Source organism: Homarus americanus, unplaced genomic scaffold (genome assembly GCF_018991925.1).
Source record: "Homarus americanus isolate GMGI-L3 unplaced genomic scaffold, GMGI_Hamer_2.0 scaffold32583, whole genome shotgun sequence".
NCBI classification, from domain to species: Eukaryota; Metazoa; Arthropoda; class Malacostraca; order Decapoda; family Nephropidae; genus Homarus; species Homarus americanus.
Genome location: NW_024713129.1, coordinates 2,070,024 through 2,097,630, shown reverse-complemented (window position 1 = coordinate 2,097,630; position 27,607 = coordinate 2,070,024). Strand labels below are relative to the sequence as shown.

The window sequence follows — 27,607 nt, the reverse complement described above, 5'->3', positions numbered from 1 at the left end:
ACCACCCCGTTAACTACAGTACTGCGGTGTCCCTCAGGACTCACTTAGCTTAAAACTCGGGTTGAAACACTACGACCCTCTTCAAGGGAAGATGTTTAATAATACGGGCGTCTGGGTCTTCTAATGAACCAAGATGGCGGGCCAACTCGCCCGTGTGACTAAGACAACTCTCCTCAGAGGCGACGAAGGGGTCACGTGACTATTTGTGACCATTTGAAACTCAGGTGGACTAGCACAGTGCACAGGTAATCTATGGTTATACTAGGGTACAGGCACCAACTCCAGCGCTGTTGTGTGAGGCCACCTTTATGCCACAGTATTTTTTTTTCCAGGATCGCCCGCCAGTAACTTGCACTTCACTGTTTATTATCCTTATGATTTTATCATCTTGGCCATATTAAATGTAAAGACGTTGGGATGAATGAAGTACGTAAATATGATGAAACAGTGGTGGCAAGTTTACAGGCGGCTAACCAATGAAAAAATTACACTCAGCTCTGATAGTTTCTTGGAAACATAAGTTTCCAAGACTCAACGTGACAATGGTGGTGTGAGCTGTGCATCGGAGATAAAGTTTTTGTGCAGCCGTGACGTCATTGAATAGCTGACGAAAACATTTCCAAGCAGCTGACGATGTGTGACGTCATAATAACAGCACATCAATGTCTGACGCTAGAATACAGTCTAAAGTTTAGACTCCATTCACATATTGCATTTATATGATACTGAATAATATTATATAATGCAAAAGGTTGTCAAAATATAAAACATTAAAATAACTTCTTTGGTGTAATATAAGAAATATAAAGTTTATTTGCCGTGAAACAATGATCATAGTGATACAGTAGCCCCTGTGTTTAACCTGACTGTTAGCGAGGCAGGGCGGCGTGTGTCAGTTGGTGCTGTCACCAGCCTTACTGCCTCTTGACACATCTTTTATAGCTTGAATTGTCTTCTTGTAAGCTTGTAAGACAACAATAATTCATTGTGGTGACTGATATGAAGAGGGACCCAACTTATATGAAACAGATTTAATCAACATTCCAATTTATTTTTCTCCTGCCTGTTAATAATAAAACACTTCTCACAAATAAACGAAGATGTGTAGTGCGGGTGTTGTGGAGGGTTAGGAGGGGGGGTAACCCTGCACCTCCCTGTGGACCTCATGCCAGGAGAACCATCTGTCCGGTTCGCGCAGCCAGCACCTCCCACCCGCCAGTTGGTAACCATATGGCCTCCTGGCTCAGGCTTCCCCGATGGTTTATTAGTCCCCCATGTGTCGTACAGTGAGGGATAAGGAAAAAGTAGATTCCCATATGTTGTATAGCGGGGAAAATGTAGCGAGGCGCTGGAGAAGGAAGCACAAGTCCCAGGAAATACACCAACAGAAAAGAGAACAAAACATGAGATCCCAAAGTGCCGTGGTGTAAATGAGCATTAGTAAACAGGAATGTGGGTGATTTTTAAGCCGTAAAGGAAGATAATAACAGAAATATATGTGTGACCAAAACGGGAAGACGGAGCAGACGGCATCCATGTGTCACCGTCTGCCCAACTGTAGTGTTGTTTTGCCTCGCACTAGCATGAGCCAGTTGTGGGCCATGTGGTGCTGGAGGACCTGCCAGGGAGATGAGGGAGGGAGGGTGAGACTCATTCCGTGTCACCTGCTGCACGAGGATCCAGAAAGGCGACCACCATAACACTTCGGGCACAAATGTATCAAGGAGAAGGTCTTTACATCCTACAAGGATGCTCCAACAGTCACAACGTAAACACAAACTCACATATACGCCAGCACCTTTATATATCTTTACACACTCATGTTGGCTGATTTTTTTTTGGGGGGGGGGGGCTGGGCGGGGCTCGAAAGGTCATTGTTCACAAACAAATCTACTAGTTTCTAAATAAGAAATTGGAAACATGAAATACAGGAACATACAGAAGAATGACAGGTCTAGTTCGTCTTTACGACCTGTTTAATTATTGCTACGGACATAAAAATTCTAACAACATTATATCAACAGGAGAGACGAGGTTGTGTCTGGCTCTTCACCTCCGAGGAACTCAACACCCATTCAACCTTCTGAATGTTTGTAACACATATATGTAATTATCGTGTGTTTTAATAAAGCCATGACTAAATGAATGAACAAACAAAATTGCCTGAAATATACGCTATATGACTGGAATCTTGTAGTTGGTTACTTTATCAAGTTCCCTGGACAGACACACCCGGTACACAGCAACACCAGGAGCAAGGCGTGGGTTCGTGGTTTGCTGCCAACGCAACACTTATCCTCCGCTGCTCCTGCCTGCAGGCTACCGCACCACCAGATGGTCAAGACCTGCCTGCTGCTGCACGAGGAGGCCCACGCGCCCTTGGGAAGGTTAAGCAGCAGACGGAGACGGTGACGGCGACGTGGGGAGCGATTGAGGTGAGCAGTGGAAGCGCAGGGCTCACGTGCTCCCCGGCAGAGTGTGGGATATGGACCCGCTCAATCTGTTGGTCGCCTTGGTTACGTCTCGCCGCATCTGCCGGAGCACAGGAAAAACAGGTGTTAATTAGGGCTGCATCTGCTGTCCACAGGAATCGTAAACCTCATTGAAATGATGTCACACAACATAAAATAAATATTTATTTTTCTGTACTGCTGCAAGAGTTAACTAGGACTACGTAAATATTCGGCATCTCAGCTTATTTCACAGCTGATCATCCTTATAGAGGGCAGGGTTTCTCAGCTAAATAAAATTGTCTGGCGTAGACCAGATTAAAACAATTAAGTGTGGAGCTGCCCTCTAAAGGGTTAAACACTCTAACACTAACTGATACGGTAAGGTTAGGTTGGTTTTAAGCTGGTTAATCTTAAGGTGAAATAAGCTCAGGTGCCTATCTTTATGTGATCCATAACTCACAAGAGATAATTCTAAATACAGCATTGAATTGTCTTACTCAACTGGTTCATACACTTCCAACATATTTTACAATATGTACTTGCGTTAATGAACTAGTGTAGCTGCCATCAAAATAAGGAAATTTACAGTAATGCACAAGTCTTTGTTCAGATATAATGTAAAACTACAGTAATTCATTGGTGGTGACAGCATCATAGAATTAGCTGAAAGATTCAAGTAAAAATTGCAATAGTTAGTGGAGGTTCAAACTGAGCAACACCTCCCCCCCCCAAAAAAAAAAATAAAAAAAATGCAAACAATACCAACACGGCATTCATGTTGTAATTCCAGCGTCCACGTGCAAGCAACCAAATATCACTGATGACTTACAGATAGAGGAACACTCGAGGATTTCCCTCATTGTGATAGCTGATATCGACATATTACCTTTAAATTAATTCAACATTTTTACAGACATATGTAACTTCCAATATTTTAAGCAACGTTACCATTCATCCGTGACACAATTTGTTCCGCCGGAAGTAAATCTGGCAACAATGACACGAGTATTCACTCTGATAATGAGTCCTAGTGTCGCCCTCACACACAGGGGTGCCAACATAAATATACTATTTTCAGTGTCATTCTTAGTAATTAAGCCTTATATAGCTGGATTTTGTTTAATTAAAACTTTACATATTTTTCAGATACTTCTCATCACTTCAAACGAATAAAATTATTCAAAATACACAGGACTTAAATGAGGAGTGGCTGGTATCACCGAAGAGCGATAGCATGTTCACCATTCAAAATACGGATAGGAATAACATTCAGTTTATAAAGATTATGTTTTGTACGGATCAATATCACTATACAACAGTGACAACACTACAAATCACCTTCAGTTAGATACCGGTACTACAGAAGAAAGCCCCGGGAACCAAAATACTTCAAGAGAAAAAAAGCAAACACCTTAAAAATTAAAATGAGCGGAACAAATCCTAAATACTGTACAGACAGATGCCGTCCTTTCGCAACAACCACTCCTCCGCCTCACAGTTTATTGCTTATGTGGCTGCTTATGTGGCTGTCTGCCTCAAGCAATCGTTACCAAGAAACAATATCTCTATAACAACAACACATACACAAATATACATATAGAGATGCACTCTTATCAGGACTTAAATATTATAACTTCGAGTATTGTACACAAAAGTGGGCATACACTCAAATTTACACGCTCACATAAACACAGAAACACACTATCATCAACATTTCCAAACATTCTCGCAACAGCAGGTGCACCGCCACCACGGATAGTAGCAGTGATTCAGTTCGTCAGCAAGTTCATGAATGAAATTCTAGAATGCTACGAAAAGCGACTATCTCATTAGAAACCAAGCTCTTTCATTGACTGCCATTAGATAATGCACTCGTTTTACGATATATATATATATATATATATATATATATATATATATATATATATATATATATATATATATATATATATATATATATATATATATATATATATATATATATATATATATACACGAATACTTCTAATGTATTTAGACTTTGTGTGGAATGTGGAACTCGTCATATTGCAGCATAGTCATCTGCGCGGGACAGCGACTGCCGCGTACCTCCCCTCGCAGGCGCAGACCTGCCAACACCTCAACCATATAAGTCACTTTCTCCATTGTGCTTGGACAATCCGATTCTTAAAACAGAATCTAAATTCATCTACACGATTATCATAATAGTCATAAACGTGAGAAATAATTATTTATAATAAAAATAAAGGTAGGGAGCAGGTTACTGTATCAGCAGTTGGCAATTCTGCTCCAGCGCGACATGTGGGTACACAGACAACATTTGGGCGGACGTCCGACTGTGTCAGCCAGATGGGGAGGTGGCCTTCCGCTCACATCGCTCTTGTTTCATTACTCCATGAATACAAATTTTATAACAGCGCTCTGTGATGAATGGAACCTTATTAGCATAACTAAACACGTTTAATATATTTTCACGTTTGCATCCTTTCATCAAACAACAAACACCATTGTCATTGCTGCATCACTTAAATTAGTTTAAAAACGCTCTTATCAACAAGGTAAATAAAGTCCTATTTGCCTAGGTCTTGTTGATCATTATGAACATAACTTAAGTGCCTCTGTATTACATGAGTGGGGAATATAACCTGGTAAATTATAAAATTCTTTCCCGGGAAAATCAATAGCCTTTCCAAGTCGTTCTATAACCTACTGAAGACCACCTTTACCACCCTCCTGACAACGGTGTCATCCCACTTGGACGATCGTCTGTTTTATGCAATTTTTACCATCTTAATTAAATGATCAGATTAGGTTAGTTTCGTTACGTTAAATTGCATAAAACAGACGATCGTCCTAATAGGGATGTGATCCTGACAACCACACTTACCTCACTCTCACCCTCCTGACAACCTCACCTCCCCCACACTCACCCTCCTGACAACCTCACCTCCCCCACACTCTTACCCTCCTGACATGATAGAGGTGTATAAATGGAAGTCAGGGTTAAACAAAGGGAACATTACAAAGGTACTCAAACTATCCAACCAGGAGCGAACTCGTAACAATTGTTTTAAATTAGACAAATTTAGATTTCGGCGTGAAATAGGTAAACACTGGTTTGGAAACAGAGTAGTGGATGAATGGAACAAGTTACCAAATATCATCATTAACTCGAATACGCTGAATAGCTTCAAACATAAGTTGGATGCTTATATGAGCAGTAGGGGTTGGGTATAAACGGGACTGCCCAGTATGGGTCAATAGACCCGCTGCAGTTTCCTCCATTCTTATGTTCTTATGTTCCCCACACTCTCACCCTCCTGATAACCACACCTTCACAGTCTCACCCTCCTGACAACCACACCTTTACACTCTCACCCTCCTGACAACCACACCTTCCCCACACTCTCACCCTCCTGATAACCACACCTTCACAGTCTCACCCTCCTGACAACCACACCTTTACACTCTCACCCTCCTGACAACCACACCTTCCCCACACTCACCCTCCTGACAACCACACCTTTACACTCTCACCCTCCTGACAACCACACCTTCCCCACACTCTCACCCTCCTGACAACCACACCTTCCCCACACTCTCACTCCTGACAACTCCTTCCCCACACTCTCAACCTCCTGACACCCACACCTTCCCACACTCTCACCCTCCTGATAACCACACACCTTCACAGTCTCACCCTCATGACAACCACACCTTTACACTCTCACCCTCTGACAACCACACCTTCCCCACACTCACCCTCCTGACAACCACACCACCTTCCCCACACTCTCACCCTCCTGACAACCACACCTTCCCCCACACTCTCACCTCCTGACACCCACACCTTCCCACACTCTCACCACACCCCGACACCCACACCTTCCCACACTCCTCATCCTCCACACCCACACCTTCCCCACACTCTCATCCTCCTGACACCCACACCTTCCCCACACTCTCATCCCTCCTGACACCCACACCTTCCCACACTCATCCTCCTGACACCCACACTTCTCCACTCTCATCCTCCTGACACCCAGACCTTCCCCACACTCTCACCCTCCTGACACCCCACTTCCTTCCCACACCTCACCCTCCTGACACCCACACTTCCCCACACTCTCACCCTCCTGACACCCAGACACTTCCCCACACCTCACCCGCCTGACACCCACACTTCCTCACACTCTCACCTCCCTGACACCCACACCTTCCCCACACTCTCACCCTCCTGACACCCAGACCTTCCCCACACTCTCATCCTCCTGACACCCAGACCTTCCTCACACTCTCACCCTCCTGACACCCACACCTTCCCCACACTCTCACCCTCCTGACACCCACACCTTCCCCACACTCTCATCCTCCTGACACCCAGACCTTCCTCACACTCTCACCCTCCTGACACACCTGACACACAAACACCGGACGCTCGAACTATTGACATCCTCCTGACACATTCATAGTACTCACACACCCTGCTGACATTCCCCGGAGACTCCTGACACTACTGACGCTCTGACAATCTTAGTTCGTTTAAATTTCACACTCCCGCACATTGTGTTTACATTAGAGTGAAGTGTGTCCTACTAGTGTAACTCACTGAAAGATGGTGATGACTAGTGTGACTCACTGAAAGGTGGTGATGACTAGTGTGACTCACTGAAAGGTGGTGATGACTAGTGTGACTCACTGTAAGATGGTGATGACTAGTGTGACTCACTGAAAGATGATAACTGTTGTGACTCACTGTAAGATGGTGATGATTAGTGTGACTCACTGAAAGATGGGGATGACTAGTGTCACTCATTGAAAGATGGTGATGACTAGTGTGACTCACTGAGAGATGGTGATGACTAGTGTGACTCACTAAAAGATGGTGATGAGTGTGACTCATTGAAGACGGTGATGACTAGTGTGACTCACTGTAAGGTGGTGATGACTAGTGTGACTCACTGAAAGATGGTGATGACTGTTGTGACTCACTGTAAGATGGTGATGACTAGGGTGACTCACTGAAAGATGGTGATGACTGTTGACTCACTGTAAGACGGTGATGACTAGTGTGACTCACTGTAAGATGGTGATGACTGTTGTGACTCACTGAAAGATGGTGATGACTGTTGTGACTCACTGTAAGACGGTGATGACTAGTGACTTACTGAAAGATGGTGATGACTGTTGTGGCTCACTGTAATACGGTGATGACTAGTGTGACTCACAGTATGATGATAACTGATGTGATTCATTGTAGGATGGTCATGACTCGTGTGTTTCACTGTAAGATGGTGATGACTCGTGTGTTTCACTGTAAGATGGTTATGATTAATGACTCACTGCAAGATGATTACTAGTGTGATTCACTGTAAGATGGTGATGAATAGTGTGACTCACTGTAAGACGGTGATGATTATTGACTCACTGTAAGATGGTGATGATTAGTGACTCACTGTAAGATGGTGATGACTCGTGTGACTCACTGTAAGACGGTGATGAATAGTGTGACTCACTGTAAGACGGTGATGATTATTGGCTCACTGTAAGATGATGACTGATGTAATTCATTGTAAGATGGTGATGGCTAGTGTGACTCACTGAAAGATGGTGATGAATAGTGTGACTCACTGTAAGACGGTGATGATTATTGGCTCACTGTAAGACGGTGATGACTCGTGTGACTCACTGTAAGGTGATGACTCGTGTGACTCACTGTAAGACGGTGATGAATAGTGTGACTCACTGTAAGACGGTGATGATTATTGGCTCACTGTAAGACGGTGATGACTCGTGTGACTCACTGTAAGGTGATGACTCGTGTGACTCACTGTAAGACGGTGATGAACAGTGTGACTCACTGTAAGACGGTGATGATTATACTCACTGTAAGATGATGACTGAGGTGATTCATTGTAAGATGGTGATGGCTAGTGTGACTCACTGAAAGATGGTGATGAATAATGTGACTCACTGTAAGACGGTGATGATTATTGACTCACTGTAAGATGAAGATTAGTGACTCACTGTAAGATGGTGATGTCTCGTGCGACTCACTGCAAGATGATGACTCATGTGATTCATTGTAAGATGGTGATGACTGTTGTGACTCACTGAAAGATGGTGATGACTGTTGTGACTCACTGTAAGACGGTGATGACTAGTGTGACTCACTGTATGATGATGATTGATGTGATTCATTGTAAGATGGTAATGACTCGTGTGTTTCACTGTAAGATGGTGACGACTCGTGTGTTTCACTGTAAGATGGTTATGATTAGTGACTCACTGCAAGATGATGATTACTAGTGTGATTCACTGTAAGATGGTGATGAATAGTGTGACTCACTGTAAGACGGTGATGATTATTGACTCACTGTAAGACGGTGATGAGTAGTGACTCACTGTAAGATGGTGATGACTCGTGTGACCACCAATGTATGTAATAAGTCATTTATGTCCAATGTATATTTTCAGCCTTCGGGCTGCAGAATTTTTTCAATAAACCGTTAATTATTATTATTATTATAACTATTATTATTATTATTATTATTATTATTATTATTATTATTATTATTATATATATATATATATATATATATATATATATATATATATATATATATATATATATATATATATATATATATATATATATATATATATATATATATATATATATATATATATATATATATATATATATATATATATATATATATATATATATATATATATATATATATATATCTTGATAAAATCACACGGGAAAAGGGAAACAAAATAAGGCCCTCAGAATTATCCTAGGCTGTCCCATGAGCACTAAAATAATTAATAATGAGGAAAGAACTAAGTATACCCATTCTCAGAGAAAAAATAATTGAAGTCAACCTCATGATAGCCCTGAGGCTTTTGCGTGGTGACTCTGAAAACATCGGTTCCTTAAAATTGCTAGAATATATGAGTCAATTCAATTTCAATTTCAATTGTTTATTCCTTGATAGAGGAAGTGGGATCCTAGTGCTGTCACTAGGTACCCCTGTACAATGACACCAGAACCATCTGGCAAGTGTGACAAGTATATACAGTATAAATTATAAAGGGGCTTACTAAAGCCTAAGGAAGGAAGGATATTCCTTTAACACATAATCAATGTTATTTACAAAATATCTGGCCAGTATGGGGAGGATCATCGTGTCTCCCTTCGTCAGGGGGTCGTGGAGTGGTGGTCCAGCAGGCGTCACGGAAGCGTTGTGTGTGGGGACATCTTAGGAGGTAGTGATATTTGAGTCATGGGACTGGTGAATCTAAATTGATCTAAAATACAGCTTTGGACCATCTGTACAAAGTTCAGACATACAGCGCTTCCTACCACCCTGGCGGACAGTTTCCTTCGATATTGTAATACCAACATACCCGCCGAAACAACTAATTAAACAAAGACCATATCTCCAACACACTGCCAAAGTGAGAGTTCTTTAACACATATGCAACTTACACACTGAATAACATCACACAGACCATCTACACTGATGCATCTCTTAGCACTGCTTGTGGGAGGGCTGGAAGTGCTGTCGTTGTGACTCAACCTAACGGTAGTACAGACTGTTTTAACAGCCAGTATGTGCCATAATTTCGATTCGCCCAGAGACCAGAACGTGTGGAACCCTTTCAGGGGTCGCTTGTGCTGCTAGTGTGCGGTGGACCTGAGCATCCAACCGAGTACAGTATTAACCGATACCTCCACAAAACCTTAATTATTGTATTGTGTACCATTAATTCTATTCTTGTTGCCACTCTTAATTTGCTGAGTCTTACTTTCATGTGGTATTGTGTTTAATATTGAGTTTTGGTCCCATTTCTATGTTGGGTGACATACCTATATCGCTGACTCGGTTAATGTTGTATTTAAGAGTTAAGATAAGTTCATAATCATATATGGCTTACTGTTAGCATAGTTCATAAGTCATTGTTGCCGGTACTTAAATTAATAACCTGGGGCTGGGATACACGCACCTGAGGCTGGGATGCACGCACCTGGGGCTGGGGTACACGCACCTGGGGCTGGGGTACATGCAGTTGGGGCTGTGGTGTACGCACCTGGGGCTGGGGTACACGCACAAGTACTTTTAAGTTTATCTTCTTTCTTGATTTATCCTCTGGGTGTTATGATAATTTAATCTGGTGCTGACAAGATAATCTGACCTAATCTGAATCAGCAACCAACTAAATTGATTGGTCTATCCTTTACATCATAATTATGTCTAATGCTTAACTGAAAGCATTTTCGGAGCAAGTCAACAGAGCTTGTTTGGTTTTACTTGCTATGACTTGGGGTATTTGGTATTTTCTTTATATATAACCCTTTGAGTCCTGAAAGGTTAAATCATCATCCTCAAAAAGTTAGATTATTGTTCTCAAAGGGTTAAACCATCGTCGTCAAAGAATTAAACTATCATCGTTAAAGATTTAAACCATCATCCTCAAAAGGTTAAATCGTCATCATCAAAGTATTAATCAATCTCCATAGACGAACCTGGCTTCAAAGTAACCTCACAAATGACTCCAAACCGTAACAGGAGACAGTGAAGGATAACAGTGAGAGGTGATAGTGAGGAGTGATAGTGTATATAGTGATGACAGGATGATTAAGTTATGGTAGTTGTGTTGGTTTTTAAGGTAGCGGGAGTGTGAGGGTCAGGGGAGGAGAGGAGGGCGAGTCACCTGTTACCTCGGGATATCACCTCCCCCTTGTATATCTTGCATCTCTTCGATGAGTTTCTATCCTTTTTCGTCGTTTTTTCTCTCCCTCTCTATTCGGTTTTCTCTATTTCTGTTGTTTCCAATATTCCTCTCTTAATTATTTCATTATATTCTGTTCTCACTGTACCCCCTCCCCCTGACCTGCACTCCCTCGAGAGACGTAGAGTGAGGGGCGATATGATCGAGGTGTATAAATGGAAGTCAGGGCTAAACAAAAGTGACATTACAAAGGAACTTAAACTATCCAACCAGGAGCGAACTCGTAACAATGGTTTTAGATTAGACAAATTTAGTTTTGGCGCGAAATAGGTTAACATTGGTTTGGAAATAGATTAGTGGATGAGTGGAACAAGTTACCAAACATCATCATTAACTTGAATACACTGGATAGCTTCAAACATAGGTTGGATGAATATATGAGCGATAGGGGTTGGGTGTAAATGGGACTGCCCAGTATGGGCCAATAGGCCAGCTGCAGTTTCCTCCATTCTGATGTTCTTATGATAGGTGCCATTCGTTGACAACTGGGACAACTTTTACGGAAGAAGGGACCTTTATGCTAGGGATGGGGTGGCAACCTTGGCTGGCTCTCTCAAGAGGGCAGTTCAAAAAATGTCGAAGTCTTTAAACTGCGAGGGGAACATATGAGCACGGGGATTGGGAAGACTGCAGTGGGAGAGAGTAAACAACAAAAAAGTTATGGAGAAATTGTGCTAGGAATGATGACAAAACTAAATTAGGCAGGGAGTTAAAACCGAAATGCGACAAAGAGAGGACTCAGATCACTACTAACTTAATTGTCCACTACGCAAACAGTAGAAGTATGAGAAACAAAATTGATGAAATCAGGGCGTTGGTTTGTACCGAAAAAAATCGATGTAATAGCATTCACAGAAACATGGATAAACTTAGACTCACGTGAGTTACCTGTCGAATACCAAATTGCAGGTTACAAATTATTCCATACGGATAGGCAGATTAGGAAAGAAGGCGCAGTAGCAATCTATAACCCATGAGATATTTGCCCTTAGCAAATTTGTTTAACATGTTCTTAAAAACGGGTGCAGCACCAGAATCCTGGAGATAGCGAATGTAATGCTGATTTTCAAGAAGGGGGAAAGATCACTATCCTGTAACTACAGACCAATCAGTTTAACATCAATTGTAGGCAAAATACTGGAAGCAATAATTTCAAACTCTGTTCGAAATCACCTGGAGAAGCACAAGTTGATCAATGATTCCCAACATGGCTTCAAAAGCGGGCGTTCATGTCTGACTAATCTATTAAAAAAAATCAGCTGTTTTCGAATCAGTGACGACGGGCACGATTATGATGTGGTGTACAATATCTCGACTTCAGCAAAGCCTTCGACAGAGTCCCCCACGAAAGACTAACATGAAAAGTGGAGGCTCATGGCATTGGAGGAGATATTCTAAAATGGATTAAGGCGTGGTTACAGGACAGAAAACAGCGAGTGAGCATTAACGGCACTAAATCCGATTGGAGTAACGTCACTAGTAGAGTACCCCCAAGGCTCAGTTCTTGGACCATTATTATTTGTTATATACATAAACGACATGGATATAGGCGTAGACAGCAACATAAGTAAATTTGCCGATGACACTAAAATAGGGCGTGTAATTAAATTTGACAAGCACTCCGGAAAACTACAGGATGATCTAAAAAAAAATCGAATGGTCTGATAAATGGCATATGAAATTCAATATGGACAAATGTAAAGAACTTAGTCTAGGAGACGTAAACAGAGAAACCAGATAACAAATGAACAACGACGTTATTAGAGAAATCCGATTGTGAGAAAGATTTAGGAGTAATGATAAATAGGAGTCTTAAGCCAAGTAAACAATGTGTATTTGCTCGAAACAAGGCTAACAAAGTACTTGTGTTCGAACAAAAGAGTGTTAGTTACAAGACTAGCGAGGTCATCCTAAAACTATATCTTGCGCTTGTGAAACCTCACTTAAATTGGATTACGCAGTTCAATTCTGGTCACCGTACTGCAGAATGGACATAGAATTCCTTGAAATAATTCAGAGGACAATGACAAGACTAGTTCCGGGCATTAGGAACCTTGAGTACAGAAACAGGTTAAAGCATCTTAATTTGCACTCCCATGAGAGACATAGAGTGAGAGGCGATATGATAGAAGTGTATAAATGGAAATCAGGATAAAACAAAGGTGGCATTACAAAGGTACTAAAACTATCCAGCCAGGAGCGAACTCGTAACAATGGTTTTAGATTAGACAAATTTAGTTTTGGCGCGAAATAGGTTAACGTTGGTTTGGAAATAGATTAGTGGATGAGTGGAACAAGTTACCAAACATCATCATTAACTTGAATACGCTGGATAGCTTCAAACATAGGTTGGATGGATATATGAGCGATATGGGTTAGGTGTAAACGGGACTACCCAGTATGGGCCAATAGGCCCGCTGTTATAGGCCTATAAGAACTATGTACAGTACGTAGTTAAGAAAAATTCAGCTTTCGTCTACTTTATTTTCAAACAATATATACACACCACACACACACACACACACATTTATATATATATATATATATATATATATATATATATATATATATATATATATATATATATATATATATATATATATATATATATATATATATATATATATATATATATATGTGGCAGTCAGTTAAATACTATTGTTTTATATAACATATTAATGACTGTACTGTACGTACTGAACATTTAACGTTAGGTTACAATGATGTATGACAGTGCACAGATGTGTAGCTAGTGCTAGAGGAGTATAATAATATCAGTGTAAACCGAAATTTAGAGGCGTATAAATTGAACGGTCACGTACTGTGACGCACATATGTGAATATCAATATTCATTGTCATGCAATTGAAACTGCATATACCAGAGTAAGGAATGTATATCTATGTACAGCGTCATATAAAAGCGTAAATCCGAGAACGTCAGTATAGTAAAATAAAGTCTTGAATTTAAACTTCGATTAAATTAAACGCAGTGTTTCCGGTACTTTAGGTTGGTGAAAGTGTAGCATGGAGAGAGATATGCCTATATATACAAAACATTTACACTGTACAAGCTGCAACGAATGTGTTTTATCCTATTTCCGTATTCCTTCAAGTTAGTGTGTGCGCGTGCGGCCAAGTGTGGTCGGAGCAGCTCTGTGTGTGATAGAGGGGATACACATGTGTGTGCAGGAGACTAAGGAACAGCTGTGCTCAGTGAGGTTTCCGAAACAGCGGGTTTCGTGGCTTGCAGTAACCAGTCAACCTTCCACCCATTTGTATTTACACGCTTCAGTATCAATTATACAAGAACGGTCTTCTGGTGGTCTCGTGGCCCCTCTCCTCCTTTCCTTCGATCACTCCTCCTCCACCCTTCCGAATACATTTTTTCTGTCTCGCTTCTGATTGAGGTTTATTCTGCGCATGCTTCTTTGGCGAGGGTCTTTATTAGCTGGAGGTGTGTAGTTATGCTTATTTACGCGGGCCAGAGGGAGCAGGTGGGCCGTCTCTGGCACCCATACATCTCCCACATCTTCACACCTCTTCTTTCTTTATACTTACTTGCTTCATGGCTTCACACACACCTGGCGGCAGTCTAGGTATCTACCATCAACTGCTGCGATTAATAAACAATCTTGAGGGCGGTATTTACCTAGAGCCGTGTAAAGCAGATGCTAAGTTTTCCCTGGCCGTTTTCTATGCATGGTTAGTGAGTTGTGGGGAAGTGTCGGCCTCCCTCCCTCCTTCCACGCCATGCCAGCTGGCCGCCGCAGGGGGCTTCATTCATCCAGTTCTGATGCCTTCCTTCCTTCCTCCCGCCTACCGTCCTCACCCTATCTAATACTCTTCCTGCCGCAGGAAGTACTACACACCACATTAACGGTTTCCTCTGCTTGTTGACAAGGAAGTCACATGTTAGCTGTCCGCAGCGGTTAGTGGTTAAACTTATACCTGGCATATACGAGGAACCACCATCAATTAAAAGTGGCATGATTTCAAAGCAGGAATATTATTGAATAAATATTGAAAGTCATCTGATCACATATGTTTTAAACAACTGAAGTGAAAGTAAAAGGGCAATTTTCGGAGTCAGACAGGAACAAAGTATAAAACAAAAGACATCAGGCAAGATCCTTTTATGTATGAAGCTGTATAAATAGAGTAGTGTCACTATTACTAGTCATCTAGATTCTAGATGACTTGGCGGACAATATTGGATGAGACAATGGATGGCGGCAACGGGAGACACTGCTTAATACACCTTAACCTAAGTGATCACTGCCTATCCTATACCTTGCTAATCCGTGCATAGGTCAAGGTGCCTTATGTTCTTTGAATAAAACAAAATTTAAAATAAGGAAAGCAACGAAGCACCTCCGGGCAGAATATGATCGATACGAATCCCTTTCAAAAAGCAGTCAGTTGTTGCAAGTCAAGTTCGTGGTACAGTGGCAGCGTCATGAACACCTGTGTTCTAAGATCGCATGTGGAATGAGTTAAATGCGAAAGTATTGTTTTGACTTATGTGTAAAATTGAGTGACGTGTAAATTAAAGACAATGGCAATAAAACTTTACGCGTCAAACCCAAGAAATATTAAAAATCACACCAGTTGGTTGCATCGCTGCCAAACGAGTTTTTTTTTTTTTTAGTTTAACAAAGCTTGGAGTACAGTTTCCCTATTCTGAGTAATTCAGTCAGGTCTTGACACTGAGGGTGATATCACTTCTCACTACCAAACGAGAAGGAATCAAATGGTTGTGAAGTTACAAGACACGGTTAAGTTATGTTAAAATATAACAATCAAAATAAACTTCGTTTAAAGGAAAATAATGACGTTCTCTAGCAGGAAACAGAATATGAAAAAGTACATATTAAAAAATTAATTAGGAGATACCATAAAGGAGGCGGTAGAGGGAACAGGTGGCGTCACTTTCCTCATGGGCGGGCGGGTGGGGCGTGAGCGGCGCCTCCTTCAAGGTCGACTTCCCGCTCCGCCCCACAACTCACTTCCCTCCAGTCTGCCACCCCCCAAGCCACTCTTCCAGCCACCCAATCTGTCGATGTATCACCCAGTAAGCTAGATACTAAGTCATTTTAGCTAGTGAAGGATGGTTGGATAAATGCGAGTGGATCGGTAGTGAGGGTCAACTGGGTGGTAGGTATACGATAGGATGAAGTTAGATGTTAAAAAGTAAAGGGTGATTGGGTAGCATACATTGCATCATGATGTAAGATGAGTGGTGAGAGGCTGCTGGGCAATAGGTTGGTGGTGAAGAACGGCAGGAAGGTGAATACAGGGAAGGTGGCTTGATGGAAGGTGGGTGGGCAGTGAAGGGCGGCAGGCGGGGTGAAGACGCGTGGGTGGGTCCAGGTGCGTGGCGGCCAGGTGTCGATAAGCAACGCTACACACACACTCACACGCCGGAACACCCCCTCCCTCACACCCGGTTGGCGGATGGGGGAAGGGTGGAGGTGTAAGAAATATGGGAAGGAGTTACAGTAATTAAACGATTTGAATTCTAAGTCAAGACAGTTAAGAAACCATTGCAACAATACCAAGAGGCTGTGATAGTCAAAGACTCAAACAAAAGACTCTAAGCACTTGGGTTGTGGTGGAAGAGCAAGGTTGTGATGAAGTTACTCAGGGTCACCGGAAGTAAGGGAAACAGAGACATGGAGGATAGAAAGAGAAGATAAATTAATTCGTATGTAAAAAAGGTAGAGAACCCTGAGAACGAGCAATATCTTCTTATAAATATGATGAACGACACACACACACACACACACACACACACATATACTATATATATATATATATATATATATATATATATATATATATATATATATATATATATATATATATCACGCTAAATTGGGATAAACGCCGATCAAACTTTCAAAGGCAATTTATGTGTTATTGCCAAATAGGGATCAGTAGTTCTTTTTACTGTTATACTGTACCTTAATGGAAAATAATTCATGCAAGGTAAATTTTGTTTCTACTTCATGTAAAACGTGTTTACCATCATCATAAGATTGCAAATAATATCTAAAGTAGATTAAATTAGGTCAGATCAGGTCAGTTAAGTTAGATTGGGTTTTCTATGAATCTATTCACTTATATGTATTATGATGATCTACATGGTCGTCTATGGCCATTCAGAATTCCCACCCCTCAAAAAAATAAAAAGTTATCGCAGTTAGACAATAATCCCTAACCAGTGACGCTCACCTCCTAATCTTGTTATCACTCTATAACTTTTTGATAAACTCGCTGCTTAATATGCTTGTTAAATCGGCCACCTCAAGTTGTTATTGCTCATCACCACCACCCTTCACTGCCCCTGAGGGCGGCCAGCTGCAGCAGCACCCACCAAGCTGCTACACGTCCCCTACCCATCCCCAGCAGGTGCAGCTGTGGCTGCCCTGCAGCTGTGCCTGCTCACATGTGGTACACCGCACCCCACCTGCCCCCTCTCAACCCTCTGTCTACACCCACTCACCCTACTACCTCAACCCACTTCCACTCTCTCCACAAATTCCACCTACCTCTAACCACTCTGGTGCCTCCACCACTTCATTATCTCTACTCCATAAGCCACAGCTAAAAACATACAGCTGCGAAATCCTGTATAAACCCACGCTCTGTGTCGTGACGTCAACTCAAAGCATTAACAGAGTCTGGATAAGGACTGTATACACCCAGTTCATCAGTAACTCAGTAGTCATTACCCGACACTCAAGGGCCCAGCTTATCACAAGTCTATACTATATGAAATGTATTAAACAGAATCACTCACTCAAGGTAAAAAAAAACACAAAAGACGGCCATTATGGTGCTAAAATTGCACTCAAACTCTACTGTAACCATGTGAATTCTCTTATCACCATTCTGGGGAAATGGTTAACGTTCGAATCTATGGGAATGCGAGAATCAGGGTGGTGAAGGACGGCAAGACAATGCGATGCATAACACCGGAAGTTCAATTCATGAGGCAGTGATAGTGTCTCTTATCTTACCTTCCCCTTAATATAAACCTGTGATCTCGAGTCACATGCGTGATTAACTGTGAATATCCGTAGTTAAGATTAATTTTAAGTAGATACTGTAAAGTGTGGTCATAAATGAGAGCAGACAATACATGTAACTATTAAAACACGTTTATAATTGAAATGATCTTAGTTACTTTAATTCAGGTGTTACTGCTACTACACGCAGGCGACTGCCATCAAACGTGGCTGACTCTAAACTCTCTTTAATAAACCACCCTAATACTCTTGACGGCTAGCCAGCCCATCCTCACCTACGATACCGTCTCACACACTCTTGGAAACTTCACTCATCCTGGACACATTATATTCATAATTCGTGTATCAGGGTAGCATCAGGCACACCTGAGGTTTCCTTGAAACAGGGTTGGCCAATTTAAACCAATACAGTACTGTAGTTTAACCCAAACTTAATTTTTTTTTATCCCTGCCTTTTCCATTGGTTTTAATACGCTTTTTGTTGTTTTTTATTATTTTCAGAAGGTTTTAATGATTTTCACCACCAAAGATACTAAAACGTCTATCGTTATTACATTTTAAAATTAAATTTGAAGCCATGATCATATGAATACGACCTACTTCATAATATGGTTAACGTCTTAATACTAAATCTAGAAGTCATGTACCCAGACGAAAAATTAATTCCCAAGTATTTCAATGGTCCCACCAATCCTACTCCTACCTCCTTTGTTCAGCTCCTACTGCTGTTTTTCACACTGCCATTGTTCGAGGCCTTTTTGGTAATTTAGTGTTTCTGTATATATTGCTTTTACTTATGGTCTGTCATATTTCTTTAACATGTAATAGTTATTGTTTATAAACAGATAACCAATCTTGTACTGTATTATCATTAATAAGAATTGTCAACTATATAAATAATTTTCTATGTTGCGTGACAAAATTTATTATACGAAGGGTTAATTGTCAAATTTTATAGATGAACAAATCATAAGTCATTTGAATGAATTATAATTTATTGGAAAATACAAAAAATATATATTCTTGTATTCTTTAGCAATGGAAATTATATCAATATCAACCTACTACCTAAAACAGAATTCAATAAAATTTTAATCAACCTTTACTTTATAATATTATTCTTGAAACGAAAGTTAAAAAATATTAAGCAGACTGTTGGTTTTAACAAATCATAATTAAGAATGTAAAGTGAGTCTGGATGACTGATCAAAACTTGTGTTTTCCATGTTGGACTTTTACAGTGGATTTTTGGAGATGGAAAAGAATGTAAATAATTACTAAATCATCCTAAATGTAATCTTTACGATTAATTGCATATTAAAAAAGTTATAAAACGGGTTAAAAATATTAGACTTATTAAAACCAACAAACTGTAATAGCATTACAAATAATGTTTTTGTGTTTATTTTTTTACCTTGTCTCGAAATCTTGCAGTTACTTTCTCAGAAAATTATACAAACCAGTCTTTGGTACCACCCAAAAAAAAATAATAATATCCTTTCTATTTATGAGGTAACCTGTATGTCTCTAAACAGCACCAGGCCTGTTCTAGCTCTTAAAAATACAATCCAGTACCGTATGTCTACACGTTTAATGCTACAACAAATATATTTCTGAAAAGTGCGAATCTTCAAGACTATCCTGAAGTCTTCAGTCTACCCCACAGGTGGGGCCAGCTTAACCTTACTCCCCCCCCCCCTCTAAATTTTCCCAAATTAGCGTCAACACCAGAGAACTACCCCCAGGACCTGCCACCCCCACCAAAACCCACCCAGTCTGTTGTAACGATGGCAGCTGCTGCACCTCCCAGACGGAGGAAAGGCGGAAGGGGGAAGACAGCCCAAGCTTTGGCTCCCCGGAGGAAGGGTGATGGGGGGCGGCTCCCCGGAGGAGGGGTGGTGGGGTGGCACCCCTAATTGCGGCCCCCCGGAGAAGGGGTGGTATGGGCCACACCCCAGTTTGTATCTCCCGGAGGAGGGGTGGTAGGGGCGGCACGCCAGATTGTGGCTCCCCGGGTGTAGGGTGGCGGGGGAGGCACCCCGGATTGTGGCTCCCCGGAGGGGATGGCGGAGGTGGTACCTCAGATTGTGGCTCCCCGTAAGGGATGGCGGGGGTGGGACCCAGATTGTACCTCCCCGGAGGAGTGGCGGGGGCGGCACACATACAGTATAGGGATAAAACAGGAAACACTTGTGTCTTACAGACAGTAACTGCCCTATGCGCTCCCCTCCACAAATAATGTCTTTATGGGTCACTACTGTGTCTAACTGATCCCTCTCTATCTCTTCCCTTTTTTCCAAGTCATTCTCTCTTTGTATCAGTGTTTCTGCCTCTTTTGTTTCTGTTAATCCTTAAGTACTGTACATTAATAATTTTAACTGAAGAAGTAGAGAAGAAATCGGGATCATGAGAAGAGACAACGAAAGGTATGGAGAAGAAGAGTGCAGAGGAGTGAGAGTGACAGCTCAGGAGCAAGAAGAAAAGAAAGAAGAGACAGAAAAGAGAAAGGAGGAGGAGGAGGAGGAGGAGGAGGAGGAGGAGGACAGATGGTAGCAACAGTTGGAGCACTCACCAGCCGGTGCCCTTCTCGACCCTCCATCACAGTTCTCTTCCACTACACTCACCCCCCACCACAGTAATCCCCCACTACACTCAACCCCCACCACAGTCATCCCCACTACACTCACCCCCACCACAGTTCTCTTCCACTACACTCACCCTCACCACAGTTCTCTTCCACTCACCACCCCCACCACAGTCATCCCCCACTACACTCATCCCCACTATACTCACCCCCACCACAGTCATCCCCACTACACTCACCCCCACCACAGTTCTCTTCCACTACACTCACCCCCACTACAGTCATCCCCCACTACAGTTCTCCCCCTCTCACCCCCACCACAGTTCTTCCACTACTCTCCCCCATCACAGTCATCCCCACCACAGTCATCCCCCTACTGTCATCCCCACCACAGTTCTCTTCCACTACACTCCTCCCCATCACAGTCATCCCCCACCACAGTCATCCCCCACTACAGTCATCCCCCCACTACACTCACCCCCCACAGTCTCTTCCACTACACTCACCCCCATCACAGTCATCCCCCCATCACAGTCATCCCCATTACACCCACCCCCACCACAGTTCTCTTCCCTATTCTCACCCCACCACAGTCATCCCCCACTACATTCACCCTCCACCACAGCCCACACCCCCACCACAGTTCTCTTCCCTACACTCACCCCATCACAGTCATCCCCCACCACAGTCATCCCCCATTACACTCACCCCCACCACAGTCTCACCCCCACCACAGTCATCCCCCACTACACTCACCCTCCACCACAGTTCTCTTCCACTCATCCCCACACCCACTACACACCCACCCCCACCACAGTCATCCCCACTACAGTCCCCACCACAGTCATCCCCCACCACAGTTCTCTTCCACTACACTCACCCCCCACCACAGTCATCCCCACCACAGTTCTCTTCCACTACTCTCACCCCCACCACAGTCATCCCCACTACACTCACCCTCCACCACAGTTCTCTTCCACTACACTCAACCCCACCACAGTCATCCCCCACTACACTCACCTTCCACACAGTTCTCCCTTCAGTCATCCCCCACTCACCCTCCACCACAGTTCTCTTCCACTACACTCACCCCCACCACAGTCATCCCCACTACACTCACCCTCCACCACAGTTCTCTTCCACTACACTCACCCCACCACAGTCATCCCCACTACACTCACCCTCCACCACAGTCATCCCCACTCCACAGTATATCCCACTACACTCATCCCCACCACAGTCATCCCCCACCACAGTCATCCCCACTACACTCATCCCCCACCACAGTTCTCTTCCACTACACTCACCTTCACCAGTCATCCCACACTATACTCACCCTCCACCACACTTATCCCCACTATACTCACCCTCCACCACACTTATCCCCACTATACTCACCCTCCACCACACCCTATCCCCCTATACTCACCTCCACCACACTTATCCCCTCTATACTCACCCTCCACCACACTTATCCCCCTCTATACTCACTCTCCACCACACTTATCCCCCTCTATACTCACCCTCCACCACACTTATCCCCCTCTATACTCACTCTCCACCACACTTATCCCCCTCTATACTCACCCTCCACCACACTTATCCCCCACTATACTCACCATCCACCACACTTATCCCCCACTATACTCACTGACCACGAGTGAAATGACTCTTGTATTTGGTTAATCATCTGATATGAACTATTTCTTATTCTAGTTCCAAAGGCAAGTCGGCTCGAACTATTTTAATGAAAACTATAGTTCTGTGATACTGTCTGATACAATATTACTGGTGCAAAGGTCATGGCGGTTCTGTTGTGTTTAAAATGTAGCGCCTAGCTCGTATTTGTGAGGCAGAGCATCGCAACTCATTATCCATTTTTTTTGTTAGAAATGTTACATGTAAGATTTGTGACAGACTAGAGGAAAAGGCAGTTTTGTTGGCTGAAGTCTCCGTGATCTCTTACCACAATGACTCAAAATAACACCAAGTTGTCAAGTTACAAAAAGTGTTTCGTTATAGGAATGTTCTTGTGTAAAAATAAATCAGGTCTGACTGCGTGTATATCATAACTATCTCCATCCTATGTATAAGCCAGGTATACGCCAGATATTACTCGTGAATGAACCACATAAACCACATTTAATTACTACGCTAGGTATGCGCCCCAGCCCACCAAAACCAAGGAGTTGTTATATTATTTAGCGATACTGGGTCTCACATGAGGTTCTAGCTTACCCAGGCGTTGGTCCTCACACCCAATCGTTGGTCCTTCCACCCAAGCGATGGTCCTTCCACCCAGGAGTTGTTCCTCCCACCCAGGCGTTGGTCCTCCCACCCAGGCGTTGGTCCTCCCACCCAGGCGTTGGTCCTCCCATCCTGGCGATGGTCCTCCCACCCAGGCGTTGGTCCTCCCATCCTGGCGATGGTCCTCCCACCCAGGCGTTGGTCCTCCCACCCAGGCATCAGTCGTTCCACCAAGGCTTTAGTTCCCCCACCCAGACGTTGGTCCTCCCACCCAGGCGATGGACCTCCCATCCAGTCATTAGTCGTCCCACCAAGGAGTTAGTTCCCCCACCCAGACGTTGGTCCTCTCACCCAGACGTTATTCCTCCCACCCAGGCGTTGGTCCTCCCATCCTGGCGATGGTCCTCCCACCCAGGCGTTGGTCCTCCCACCCAGGCATCAGTCGTTCCACCAAGGCGTTAGTTCCCCACCCAGACGTTGGTCCTCCCACCCAGGCGATGGTCCTCCCACCCAGGCGTTGGTCTTCCCATCCAGTCATTAGTCGTCCCACCAAGGAGTTTGTTCCCCCACCCAGACGTTAGTCCTCCCACCCAGGCATCAGTCGTTCCACCAAGGCGTTAGTTCCCCCACCCAAACGTTGGCCCTCTTACCCAGACGTTGGTCCTCCCACCCAGGAGTTAGTCCCCAGGGCTCTCCTCAGGGTGTTATCTCTCTGCTTCTCCCTTGGGGTGTCATGCTTCTACCCCCTCCTCTTTCTCTCTCTCGGAAAGAAGATCTAGTGACCAAGAATAGGCTGTGGGCGGGTGTTTGTGTGCCGGAATGGGGGATGGTGATGGTGGGGGTTTCCTGATGTTGTTTTAGGGAGAAAGGCGGAAGGATGGGGGGTGTGGGGGAGATGCGGGGGTGTGGTGGAGGTACGAGAGTATTGGGCAAAGGTGTAGTGGAGAGGATAATATTGAGGTGATAGAGGTTGAAGATGATGGCAAAGACGGAATTGCAACAAAATTTAAAGACATTCCAGAGACAGCCAGGCGGTAGACAGACAGACAGACAGAAGGGAAGATAGTGGTTATACGGCAGTCATACGGTGGGCGGGTGTAGTATGTGGGCAGGCATGTGTTGAGAAAATGGGGGGGCCAGGCGAAGAAGACGGAAGTGACAGATGCTGTACACGCGCCGCGGGTGACGGGTGGACTGGGTGACGGTGCTCACCAGCTGACGGCAGGGCAGGTGATGGGCGAGTTTGAATTTTGGGGCTATATTTGGGGTCTTTGTCTTCGTTATCGGCATGTTTCTACTAGTAGGATGTTCTTGCTAGTAGGTGCGTCAGCTCAACGGCATGTGTTAGATAGTAGGCATGTTTCAGCTAGTAGGAATGTGTTAGCTAGTAGGCATGTTTCAGCTAGTAGGAATGTGTTAGCTAGTAGGCATGTTTCAGCTAGTAGGAATGTGCCTGCTAGTCGATGTCTAAGCTAAATGGTATGTGTTAGCTAGTAGATATGTGTCAATGTGTCAGCTAGAAGGTATGTGCCTGCTGGTAGGTGTGTCAACTAAATGGTATGTTAGACAGTAGGTATGTGTCAAATTGTGTACATGTGTTAGCTTGTGAACACATGTGGGTGACACCGATCTCGCAGGCCACCCCCGTTGAACTGGCTATAAAAAGCGGTGTCAAGTGTCAGGAGATGGCTGGTTGACGCGTTAGTATTGCGGTAGTCAGCGGTGCCAGAGGTAAGCACGGGTGACGTTACTCTTCTGGCCACCTGGTAAATCAGGTCACGCTCACTGTGTCACCCCAGGTCAAGGCTAATATGTGTGTGTGTGTGTGTGTGTGTGTGTGTGTGTGTGTGTGTGTGTGTGTGTGTGTGTGTGTGTGTGTGTGTGATGTCCTCATCACCCGTGCCATGCGTGGCTCAGACCACTGTGATACTGATCATCGGTTCGTCAGAGCCGATGTTGGGCGTGTATACATATGCGTGCGTGCACGTGAGATTCTGTACCGTATGTGTGTACATAAATGGTAGTGTTCCTGTTCATGCACTTTATATAACCCGCCTTTGTGAATGTGTTCTGAGTTCATGCGTCCTTTGATGTGCATTTGAAATTTGGTGCACATGTGTCATTTGATAGCTATCTATTATTTAGTGAACAAAAGTCTATTAAATGGTGTAAATGTATCCTAGCCGTGCATGGATCGTAGGTGTACATGTGATGTGAGGTTGAGTGTACATGCGTCCTCGGTGTACAAGTACAGTAAAACACAGAAGTTGCAGACAAGACTATGGCGTCAACTCGTGCTAACAACCCCCGGGATTTACATTCTAATCTCGTTAAGTCACAGTAGAAACATGACTGTCCTCGGGGCCGGCCAGATTAACCATGTTTCTTTAAAAGCTGAACATCTATAGAGTGCGTCCCTCACTGTCATATTAACGGACGTCGTAAACCAACCGCATCAACCGCAAATCTACAAAAAAGGTAAAAGAATGACTTCTCTTAGTCAAGGCTTAGTTTGCGTTAGTTGTGATTCGTGAACAGTTGAAAGCGCAGATGTCTACGAGTCAGCGTCCTTGGGGACCACTAGCGCCCAGCTGTGGCGCAGTGAGCAGCCAGGCGCAGCTTGAAGCAGAGGCAGTATTGAGCAAACACGCGAGGAATGTTGTGACACGACGACAACTGTTGAAGGTAGCTCTGACCCCCCCCCCCGCGTTGCTCTCCACTCCCCTTCATTAGGTAGAAGTGTGTGTGTGGGGGGGAGGGCGGGCACGCACACACACACAAAATGTCAGGCGATAACGTGGCGCATCAGAACGAAGGTCTCCAGGTAGCTTATTCGCACCTGTTCGCCAGCTGGTGCAGGTGAGACGCTGTATCACTACAGCTGGCACGGGTGAGGCCCTGTATCACCCCAGATGGTGCAGGTGAAGCCCTGAATCACCCCAGCTGGTGCAGGTGAGGCCCAGAATCACCCCAACTGGTGCAATATTTTGAACGTTCATCACCATTCAGTCAAAAGTTTATAATTCATAAAAAAAAATACAGTACAGTACATCATTATTATCACCTTAATTTAAAACCAAGTTACATAAAGAAAGTCGTAAGAATCAGGAATTTTGTATAGTGCAAATCATCAACTATTATGGGTATAGAAACTTGTTATGTTGCATGGACCAATAAATATTATGTAACTTAAAAGTGCATTTGGGTGGTGAGGGGGTGAGGGCTGAACGTGTGGTGAGGGTTGAATGTGTGTGCTGAGGGCTGAACGTGTGTGGTGAGGGATGAACGTGTGGCTGGTGAGGGATGAACGTGTGTGGTGAAGGCTGAACGTGTGTGGTGAGGGCTGAACGCGTGGCTGGTGAGGGCTGGACGTGTGGGTGAAGAGTGAAGGCTAGACGTGCGGGTGGTGAAGAGTGAAGGCTGGACGTGCTGGTGGTGAAGAGTGAGGGCTGGACGTGTGGGTGGTGAAGAGTGAGGGCTGGACGTGTGGGTGGTGAAGAGTGAGGGCTGGACGTGTGGGTGGTGAAGGTGTGAGGACGGTGCGTGCTACAGTCGATGGTTGAGGATCATGACAACTGATCCGAGACTGAAGCCTGCTCCTCCCTGCTCTGGTGTGTTTACAGTGTCGCAGAGAGAGAGAGAGAGAGAGAGAGACTTATTACATAGAAACTTACCGTGGAGGTCTGGAGTGTGTTGGTGGTGGAGATGACGCCCAGGGGTTGTCTGGTGGAGGTAAGGGATGAGAGAGGTGACAGGTGGTGTGAAGGCATGGAGTTGTGGAAGGCGTGGGGTGGTGTATGCTGCAGTTGGTGGTGTGGAGACGTGGGTGGGGTGAGAAACCTGGCGGTGGGCTCGTCCTTGAGGCCAGGGTGGTCCTCGAGGGCATGCTGGAGGTCGCAGATGTAGTCGATCACGTGCTGGATCAACTCGAGACGCGTTACCTTCCTGTTCTTGGGGATATGGGGAACGATCTCCTTCAGTTTGTCAAGGTAGAGTCGCATCTCAGCCTCGACCTCGGCGCTGGGAGGGTGACGGTGAGGACGGCGACCCCTGTCGCTCCTGCCACTGTCACCGCCCCCACCACCCATGGCACCCAGGTCATCGCGGGCTGGACCCATCATTCTATCCTGGTAAGCCATGAAGATTGTCAAACTCCAATGTGCAGCCGCTCAAGCAGGCTTCACGGCTTGCCGCGTATTATCGCTTGCGGTGTGAAGTATTTGGTAAATGTTATTGCAAGTCACTGGATCACTAAGTCACTAGGGAAAATATAAGGTGCAGCAATAACTTGACAAGTGCCACAATTAGTGAGTATCACTGTCAACACCACAAAGTAGGATCAGTAAGTGGGTTCCTGAGGAGCGGCTACACGTTTCCTTCCCTGCCTCCTGATCACTACTGACTCTCTCTCGCCGTCTGTGTAAACTTAAAGAGGATCACGACCACGTGGCGGCGGCCTCAGCTGTCGGAGACTCACGTACAACTCACA

General features: G+C 44.1%; 1 protein-coding gene across 2 annotated transcripts; it reads right to left on the bottom strand.

The window, feature by feature from the left end:
- LOC121866159 (achaete-scute homolog 2-like) lies at positions 1 to 27,607 on the bottom strand. 2 transcript variants are annotated; one of them, XM_042365766.1, is made up of 2 exons: positions 26,793 to 27,607; positions 1 to 2,532 (listed from the first exon to the last, which is right to left on the bottom strand). In XM_042365766.1, the coding sequence occupies exons 1-2, from the start codon at positions 27,255 to 27,257 to the stop codon at positions 2,458 to 2,460; spliced, it is 540 nt and encodes a 179-aa protein (XP_042221700.1). In that variant the 5' UTR covers positions 27,258 to 27,607; the 3' UTR covers positions 1 to 2,457. The 2 variants fall into 2 exon arrangements, with proteins under 2 accessions (XP_042221700.1, XP_042221702.1); XM_042365768.1 differs by lacking the exon at positions 1 to 2,532 and adding an exon at positions 16,173 to 16,309.